This window comes from Penaeus vannamei, chromosome 5 (genome assembly GCF_042767895.1).
Source record: "Penaeus vannamei isolate JL-2024 chromosome 5, ASM4276789v1, whole genome shotgun sequence".
Taxonomy (NCBI): Eukaryota; Metazoa; Arthropoda; class Malacostraca; order Decapoda; family Penaeidae; genus Penaeus; species Penaeus vannamei.
In genome coordinates this window covers 10934196-10944195 of record NC_091553.1, presented here as the reverse complement: position 1 = coordinate 10944195, position 10000 = coordinate 10934196, and the positions used below count along the sequence as shown (strand labels likewise).

The 10000-nt window shown below is 44.7% G+C and overlaps 1 protein-coding gene across 4 annotated transcripts in view; it reads left to right on the top strand.

Moving 5' to 3' along the window:
- LOC138861834 (uncharacterized) overlaps positions 1-10000 on the top strand; it is a 64553-nt gene that overhangs the window by 54320 nt on the left and 233 nt on the right. For all 4 annotated transcript variants that reach the window (XM_070121857.1, XM_070121859.1, XM_070121860.1 and 1 more), the window contains one exon: positions 7393-10000. This exon is cut by the window's right edge and continues 233 nt beyond it. In XM_070121857.1, the coding sequence (XP_069977958.1) occupies positions 7393-7626 (234 nt within the window). In that variant the 3' untranslated portion in view covers positions 7627-10000. The remainder of the gene's footprint in view (positions 1-7392) is intronic.

The window sequence follows — 10000 nt, the reverse complement described above, 5'->3', positions numbered from 1 at the left end:
GACTGACTAATCCAATGCCCAAAGTCCATAATAAAGAACAAATGCATTTGGACTGTAGTGAATGCATTAGTTTCTTCGAAAGAGGAATCTCTCAAGACCTAACATTTGATTCAGGAAAAGGTCAAATGGCGAAGTTCAAATGCAAACGTCTTACTCCAAAGCCTCCTGTACCTAATCTAATCAAAAGGTCCATTAATGAAGAAAATGTCAAAGGAAAGTAAGATCTAAATTCAGTTCATCAGTGGAACCGACAGACAAATAGAGACAGACGCATAGACAGACTAACAGATAGTCAGTCAGATAGACAGACAGGCGGGCAAAGAAAAAATAGTGTGAAGAGAGAGAGAGAGAGAGAGAGAGAGAGAGAGAGAGAGAGAGAGACAGACAGACAGACAGACAGAGACAGAGAGAGAGAGAGAGAGAGAGAGACAGACAGACAGACAGACAGAGACAGAGACAGAGACAGAGACAGAAATAGAGAAAGAGAGAGTGAGAAGCACGGACAGAGAGAGAGAGAGTGAGAAGCACGGACAGAGAGAGAGAGAGAGTGAGAAGCACGGACAGAGAGAGAGAGAGAGACAGACAGACAGACAGAGACAGAAAGAATGAGAAGCACGGACAGAGACAGAGACAGAAAGAGTGAGAAGCACGGACAAAGACAGAGAGAGAGAGAGAGAGAGAGAGGGAGAGACAGAGACAGAGACAGAAATAGAGAAAGAGAGAGTGAGAAGCACGGACAGAGACAGAGAGAGGGAGGGAGAAAGGAATCATCGCGAGTAGTCTTTGATGATAATGTAATGGCCTTCGTCACAAAGGCTACATCACTGATCGATTTGCCAGGACATCCATTGTGCACCCTGCCTTTGTTCAGGCGTGGACTCGCACACTGTAAATAGCAAGTCGGCATAGATACAGTGCACCGCAGATTTCTTTTTTAGAAACGAAATACTGTAAAAGAAAAAAAGAAAATGTATGTTCGTATTGCCCCGCTACTACCACAGCAGCAGCGCCATGGTCCACGATCCAAGTCTCTTAATGAGGTCCCTGATTCAAGTACCTTTGCCCCTTGACATCGCCAGCTTTTACGGGACCTTGCTGACCTCCCCTCTTAACGTCCACGACATACCCGGGGCCTCCGCATGATGGCAACGGAACGACCCTTCTTAGCGATTTATTTAGGCGATCAGGCAGAACCGAGATGCCCGTTTTCCTTTGGTTTCTGTCGAATGCCTTGAATGCAAATGAAAGGTAATGGGGAGGGTGAGAGAGAGAGAGAGAGAGAGAGAGAGAGAGAGAGAGAGAGAGAGAGAGAGAGAGAGAGAGAGAGAGAGAGAGAGAGAGAGAGAGAGAGAGAGAGAGAGAGAGACAGAGAGAGAGAGAGAGAGAGAGAGAGAGAGAGAGAGAGAGAGAGAGAGTGGGCAGCATTGGTCCCCTAGCCGAGTACTGTCTATGGTATATGAAACAGCTGTTTAGGCACATCTGTTATTACTGTGTTGGATTTCTTACTTGTACGTCAGCTTGGTGGGGAATAAGAGTAGTTCCTGGGTTATACTTATCCTTTTCTTTTGATTTGATAACATTAATGATAATAATAATAATTATAGTAATGCTAATGGTAGTTATGATAACAGCAATAATGATCATGATTGTAATGATAAAGAAAAATAATGATAATAATGATGATAATGATAACGATAACAATAATCATTGTTAGTATTATTATCATTAATATTATTATTAGCATCATCATTATTGCCATTGTTATTATCGTTATTACTGTTATTATTAGTAGCAGTAGTAGTACCACTATCACTATAATGATACTGATAAGAATAACAGTAATAATGATAATGAAGATAATGACGATGCTGCTGATGGTGTTGATAATGATAAAGATGATAAAAAGAAGAAGGTAAGAAAAGCGAGGAGGCAAAAGAGGCGATGATGAAAAAGAAATGGTAATAATAGATCACATGAAAATACAGGAAACCACATTAATTCCTCTACCACCGTTTCCTAAGACAACAAACATCAAAGAAAAAATAAAAGATAGAAAAAAAACATAAAAACCACACTGCCCTCTCCCCTCCCCCTCCCCCTCCCCCTATCGAGATCCAAACGACTTTACCCAAAAAAGGAGGTCAATTTAAGGAGAAGAAGAGGGAAATAGAGGTCGAGGGATAAAGCGAGGAAGCGAGGAGTGGAAGAGGGGAGACAGATGGAGTGGAGAGAGGAGAGAGGAGACAAGGGAAGGGAAAAAAGAGCGGGGCTCCCCGGCGGAGTAATTCAATAAACAATGTCAGGAGCGGCGACATGATGGAAGGGGGGGGGGGTTAATGGACGCGTCAGAAGACAGACTGAAGGGGGAGAGGGAGAGGGGAGGGAGGGAGAGAGAGAGAGAGAGAGAGAAAGAGAGACAGACAGAGAGGGAGTAGAGACAAACAGATAGACAAAGGAAGAGAGAAATTGCTGTTAACGATAGAAGTAAAGAAAACAAAATTACCGGCGTTGGTGAGTGTGGTAAGGCGTCAATAATTAATGTTACTTGCAATTCACACGCTGTCCAGTAAAGTCGGCTGTTTAATTAAATTATTTGTATTGACTCTGAAAACGGAAAACGAGAATGAAATGTCATGCTTATCACATTAAAGATGAAAAAGTGGGACTACATTCAAATGAACCATGTTCTTGTAGCTAATAAATCGTAGAATTTCGTCACATTGTCAACGAAAAGCGATACAAACATGCTCCATTACAAAATACACGACTGACAGAATTCACTCCGTATTTTAGCAGCAATGAAAGAGTTACTTTGCGGGACATTTTCCCCGCATAGCAACTTCTCTTTTATCACAATGTTGCAGTCAGAATAAGCTGAATACATATGTAGTTCTTCTGTTAGTTATATAATTTCACTGGCATGTTGGAGGCTAGATAAGCTCAATTTACTTGTAGTTTTCCTCATAGAGATATGTTAATGATATCATATTGTATATATTTAGTTATCACTTTGATATATACGCATCAAAATCTGTCGGTAGAGCAAGCAAGTGTTAATACACTCTAAGTGTTATTTCCACCAACTAAACCGACAAATTGGCTTAAATAATCTAGTTAATCAAACCTAATGGAGGCAGCTGGATTAAAAGATTGTATCTTCTAGAAATGCTTTTAAGGATTCTAATCTTTCACTCTGATGGGATATATTATGTCCTCACATTTGTTGATTTCCTTTACTCTTCCTGATTAGTATGGTATTCTCGTGCAAAGGCTTTCGCTTCAAATTCATTATATTTTGAAACCTTATCTCTCTGCTCCTGTAAATATGTCGGGTCCATTCCATTTTCCCATTTCTCTTAGCCTTGTTACCATCCGTTGTTGGACATGGACCTTCGCCAGACTTTCCCACGCCGCTCTTAGTGTTGTTTGTGACATGTGTCCTGATGGGGAGAGGGTGGGCTATACCCTGCCTTTGAGTCCGATGGTCAAATGCCATATATACAGACAGACAGAGAAATAGATTTATATATAGACATGGATATGAATTTAGATGTAGACATACTACTATCATGATCTTATCATCATCTTTAATTATCATTATTATTATTATTATTGCTTTTATCATCATAAACATTACGATTGTTGGCAATACCATTATCAATATTGTTATCATTATTTTCATTATCTTATCATTATCATTATCATCATTATTATTATCGTTAGCATTAGCATTATCATTAGCATTATCATCATTATTATTATCGTTAGCATTATCATCATTATTATTATTACTATCATCAGTATCATCAGTGCTATCAGCAACTTTACCACCACAATCACAAATGCCATCACCTTAATCATTAGTATCGTCACCACCATCACCCCCCCCCCCCCCTTTTTTTTTACACGCCAGCTAGTTTCGATGTTTTGATGTTTTGATTCGCTGCTGTTATTGTTTTGGTGGTGTAGGCGTTCGATTTTGAATCACTGACACAGAAACGAACTTCGCTGCTTCCATCACTGAAGAAGAAAATGGAGAAGTTAGTTGTCATTTCTTATATGTTGTTTTTGTTGTCGTTTTCCCCGCTGCGACAGCCTAACGGCGCGTGGGTTTGGGAGCCACGTTCTCTTTGATCGTCCTGCTACGATGTTTTTATGAGGCGTTGTCTTACCCGCCAGAGCTTGAGCTTTCGACGAGAGAAAAAATATTTATTTTCTGAGCATTTCATTCCAAAGAATGAGTTATCTGCCGGAAAAAGTTTTGGCTGGTAGATGGAAAGAAATCATTAGTCTCCTATTATGCTCAGCGTGGAATTAGTCTTTCATGGAAGACCCGATGAATCTTTCATTTGGATCAAGGTATAAAGGAGGAATTAGTCCCTCGTACGTCAACAGGCAACGTCATTGGCCCATTTCTGTCAAAGTGGAGAGTCTTTCATTTTACGTCAAGGAGGCGCCAGCGACAGAGGCTATGCTTGGGATCGCCGAGAGAGAGAGAGAGAGAGAAAGGAAGAGAAAGAAGAGGGAGGGATGAGAGAGAGAGAGAGAGAGAGAGAGAGAGAGAGAGAGAGAGAGAGAGAGAGAGAGAGAGAGAGAGGGAAAGGAGAGACAAACAGATAGACAGAGAAAGAGAGAAATTGGTGTTAACGATAGAAAAAAGAAAAAAAAACTACGTTAGTGAGTGTGGTAAGGCGTCAATAATTCACGATACTTGCAATTCACACGCAACACCCTCGACGTGTGGTTATTCTCACCGTTAGCCGAGAGAGAGGATAATAACAAGGGGAAAGTTGGATTAGTGATCATATCCAGCGTCTCACCCCATCGCAAATCCAGATCGATACACTCAGGGTCGGACGAAGAGAGCGAAGAATAGAGTAAGAAAATAAGAGACGGAAGTCTGAGAGGAATAGTGTAAGATGGTGAAGAAGAGAACTTTGAGAATGAGAAATTAACTTTCACGAATGATATGGTATGTAAGGACAGAATTTAAATTCTGATAAATGTGACAATTGGTTAGAAAATCAAACAAACAGTGAAGTAAACATGAGCATGAGAGAGATTAGATATAAGGATGAAGCGCATTCCAGGGCTCATGCTGCTGGATTCTGGGACCACTGCCAAGTACGATATCCCTTTCCTCTGCTTGTAACCCCTCTCTCCAACGCTCTCCACCTCTCTATCCCCCTCCCCCTCTCGAACGTTTCCCCCCCCCCTTCCCTCTCTCCCCCTCCCCCTCTCCAACGTTCTCCCCCCTTCCCTCTCTCCCTCCCCCTCTCCAACGCTCTCCCTCCTTCCCCCTCCCCCTCCCCAACATTCTCCCCCCTTCCCTCTCTCCCTCTCCCTCTCCAACGCTCTCCCTCCTTCCCCCTCCCCTTCCCCAACATTCTCCCCCTCCCCTTCTCCATCGCTCTCCCTCCTTCCCCCTCTCTCCCCCTCCCCCTCCCCAACATTCTCCCCCCTTCCCTCTCTCCCCCTCCCCCTCTCCATCGCTCTCCCTCCCTCCCCTCCCCCTATCCAACGCTTGCCTCCTCCCCCCCTCTTTAATGCTCCTTTACACTGTTCATATTCCCTCTCTTCACTGCTCCTATTTTGTCATCCCACTGTCGCTACCTCTCTCCCTCCACCTATATCGACTTTCTATCCCTTAAGTTAGGTATGTAAGAAAGATATTTACTTGGGTTTCATGTTACTTTAATTACTTTATTCATAATCAAAGGTTTGTTTGATGGTTTAACTCCTCAACAACAGAGACAAAACTGTAATTGTTAACTTTGCTGTGGTGTAGCGGTAACACGCGCTGCTTGGGATCAGAGTTCGTGAGTTCGAGTCCCGCCCTCGGTCAGACGTTGGGAAGGTCATCCAGATCCTTCGAGAAGAGGCAGCGTCGTTGACCTTGCGAGAGAGGTCGTGACAGGAAACTGATTCCATTTTTTTCTTGCTGATTTTGAAGAGTCTAGCCCTGATTATTCGCATACATACACACACGTGTGTATATATGTAAATGGATATATATGTGTATATATTTATAGACAGATAGATAGATAGATTGATAGATATGTATGTGTGTGTGTGTGTGTGTGTGTGTGTGTGTGTGTGTGTGTGTGTGTGTGTGTGTGTGTGTGTGTGTGTGTGTGTGTGTTTGTGTGTGTGTGTGTGTGTGTGTGTGTGTGTGTGTGTGTGTGTGTGTGTACATACATACATATATGTGTGTGTGTGCTCGTACATGTGCGTAAGCGTGGCTGAATTATCCACAGACAGCCGCTCTGAGCCGACTCATCTGCCAGCAATTCCAAGCAAGCAAGCAAGCAAGGGAGCAAGCAGGTTAATGACGAATCGGTCTGGGCGCCTGACCGATTCGTCATTAACCTGCTTGCTCCCTTGCTTGCCTGCTGCGTCTCCGAGCGCCACACCCGGCGTCTGCTTCCCGAACGCCGACTGCGTGCTTATCCGCTTTGCCCCCCCCCTTCCCCCCTTCCCCCTCCTCCCCAAGCGGCGTCGGTGAGATAAGTATCCTCGTCAACCTTTCCGGATCTCTGGTCGTCGCCATGGCAACACGGGGCGTGATAATAGCAGCGTTCACCAGATAGGTGTGTGTCGACGGCTTCACAGTGGGTGGAAGTCACTTAGTGGACGTCAGGGGGTGGACCGAAGGAGGTGGAAGTCGGGGGATGAGCGTCAGTGGGTGGACGTCAGGGGGTGGAAGTCGGGGATTTAGCCGTCCAAGCGATCCGCGAGCCCTAGTGGACAGTCCGGATGAAGCTTCGAGAAGCTTCATCCGTGCTGGGGCTTCTGAAGCAGCTTCTTTACACTCACTTCGATATGTGTGTTTATGTACTCTGCGCATCTCGCAGTTCCTGCAAAATATCTTCACTAAAATATCTTCACATCACCAAATAGATGCTTTTATCAAGGTTTAGGCTGAAGAAATGTAAAAAATCTATCACGATGCGTTATTTATCAGTTTATGATTGTATTATTGTTTTGTTTGCTTGATAAGTTTCCTGGGGATCATGAGAATAATTTGTAATAATATAGAAAACATGTATCTTTTTATATGATGGTAATTCTTTTATTTCTCTCCAGGAAAGTCAGATTAGTTATTCCCGTAACTTTATATGTCTTTTGTAACTGAAAATTTATAGTAAATGTTATTAACTGAGGTATTTGGCATAATGTATTGTTACTTTATTCACTACAACGAAATCGCAGCTGCATGACATTGATACATGTGTAGGGAATGAGCATGCAGGAGAATGTTAGCCATTGATTTACTCCTTCTGTCCTTTTTCAAGTTCCCTAACATCATATTCATGTCCATCAAAATCCATCCCACAAGGACCAACAACCAATAAATGCCCGCGAATTGTCTAACTCTGCCTCCTCCCGCAGCCACACCCCCGACGAGCCTGGCGCCCTCCCCGCCTCCGCCTCCGCCTCCGCCTCCGCTTCCCGACGTCCAGCGGCCACCAAGCACTCCTTCAGCGACTCATGACGCCCACCTTGCCCCGCCCACGCGCACTCGCAGCACCGCGAGCAGCCGTACCTGGTGGCGGACGCCCGCAGCCATCAAGGGAGGGCGAGCAGAGGGGGGGCGGGGGGCGGAGGGCGGGAGGAGGTGGATGACATGCTCGCCTCGCCCTCGGCTGGCTCCGCCATCTGGACCTCCTCCACCTCACTGGGCTCCACCGACTGGAGGACGCCATCCATCGCCAGCTGAGGCTTTCCGCCACTCGCGAGGCAGGCAGATCCCCGGTACAACGGCAACCTCCGGTGAGCGGGGACCCGAGCTCGCGGCGCCAGGCAAACACAGCATGAAAACACGATGATTTAGCCTCAGCCGCAGGGAGCCGGGCCGGAGAGGCGAGCGCAGCCGGCGACAACCGGCCGCGGCCTCCCTGGCTCCGGCTCGGCCTCGATGACGAAAACAAAAGCAATACTCACATCCGGCAAAATTTCGAAAAGATATCGGTATATCATCAACAGTCGTGGCAAAAAATGTTTGTGCGATACATGACACATAAAAATACTACTTTCAACATAACAGTAACCAAAAAAAAATCCTAAAAAAATAAATGTGTTGAATGAATGTGCTAAAGAAAATAGTATCTGATTTGTTTGTGTATACGTACATCTCGATTTGTCACAGGTTCCTGATGTAGCATATTTAGTGTGTATATGTGAGTGTGTGTGTGGATGGGTGCGTGAGTGTGTTCTGAAACTAATCTAGAACACGCACACATTGTAGTATCGGTTATATCTGTGTTCTCTTCTAGTCCCATTATACATAATGCAAATGATCAAGGCCTTGCCCTTCCATGACTGCATATCAAAGAAAATAATGGCGACCCCTACATCAGGAACCGCGACATGTTGAAACGTGCTCCGCCGTTCGGCCCGCCGCCGCCGCCGCCGCCGCCCGTGGTCACGCCCGCGCCACCGAGCCTCACGGCCAAGTGCAAGGAACATGCTTTCAGGGCTTCTCGCAAGAGGCTCTTAATCATCATGGATAAACGTGTGTGTATGTATGTGTGTATGTGTGTGTGTGTGTTTGAACAGCTTTTGTTTTGAGGATGTCAGGATGATTAACAGCCATATTGTTCCCTTCGTATACTACATGTAACTCTATATCTAAACGAAGAAAAAATATCAGGCTTCCGCCGTGCCAGAATAGCCTGAAGTCTCCATGTCGGCGTTAAAGCAGTTTCACTAACTGTATTCTGGCTGGACGAGCCGGGTCCTCGTCGCGGAAAAGCACTTAACCCAGATGGAAAGAACACGGCTCAGAGGCAGCAACGCCAGAACCAAAAGGAACGGGAGTACGACACACACAGAAGTCTCACGGCGACGAGGAGGTTCTTGGCAACGAGAAAGCCCCGGGCACTGAGAAGGCTCAGGGCAACGAGGAGGCTAACATCAACAAAGATGCTGAGGAGTCTGATAACAAAAATGCTCATAACACCCAGACGGCTCACGACAATGCGAAGGCAAAGGTATCGAGAAGATTCACCATGGCACCTAGAAAGGAGACTCTTCTAGGCTCATGGCACCTAGAAAGCTCATGCCATCGAGAAGACCATGGCCCTGTGGCAACGGGCTGACAGCAGCCGTGAGCGAGGCGTGGCATTCTGAACGTTCACTTCATATTGATATCTCTGTTGGCCGTTCTTGAAGGCGCTTGTGTTCTCCAGTTATCAGCAGCGAGTCCTGTTTCACATTGACGCATCCTGTCTGCCTCTCCTTGCGTGTTCCATAGCGTTTGATGTGATATGTTCAGTAAAAAAAAATAGTGAGGTAGAAAAAACATGAACGTTTAACAGTTTTTTCATAACCATAGATTATAGAAAAAATATGATAAGTGTAGCAATATATTCAAAATTTTATATAGTAATCATTTTGGCATATTTAAGTGTGTATGTGTTTAATACAAAGAGCGGGAGGGAGAGAAAAGAGAGAGTAAGTGAGAGAGAGAGGGGGGGGGATAAAGAGAGATTGACATTGAAAGAGAGAGAGCGATAAATTAAGAGAGATTGAGAGAAAGAGAGAGAGAGAGAGAGAGAAAGATCGGCATTGAGAGAGAGAGAGAGAGAGAATTAAGAGAGCAAGAGAGATTGAGAGAGAGAGAGAGAGAGAGAGAACAAAAAGTGAGATTGAGAGAGAGATTGTGTCTGAGAGAGAGAGGGGGTAAGAAAGGAAGAAAGAGGGAGAGAGAGGAAATAGAAAAAGAGCAGGAAAGAGAACATGTATCGTGCGTATGTATACCTGCGTAGGTAATCTATACGTGACTGTGTAAGTATGTACGAAAGTATATGTTCACATGCTCACGTATAGGCCACTGCAGCCGCCGTGATCTTTCAGCATGTGCTTCCCTATGCCAAAGGATTGTTGATAAATTCCCGCCGTTAATTTTGTTAACGAATGAACGCAGTGTTATCATCAACAGAATTTAACATTTTATAGTAAAGCCCTTCATATTTATCAACAAGAGACAGTATTAACT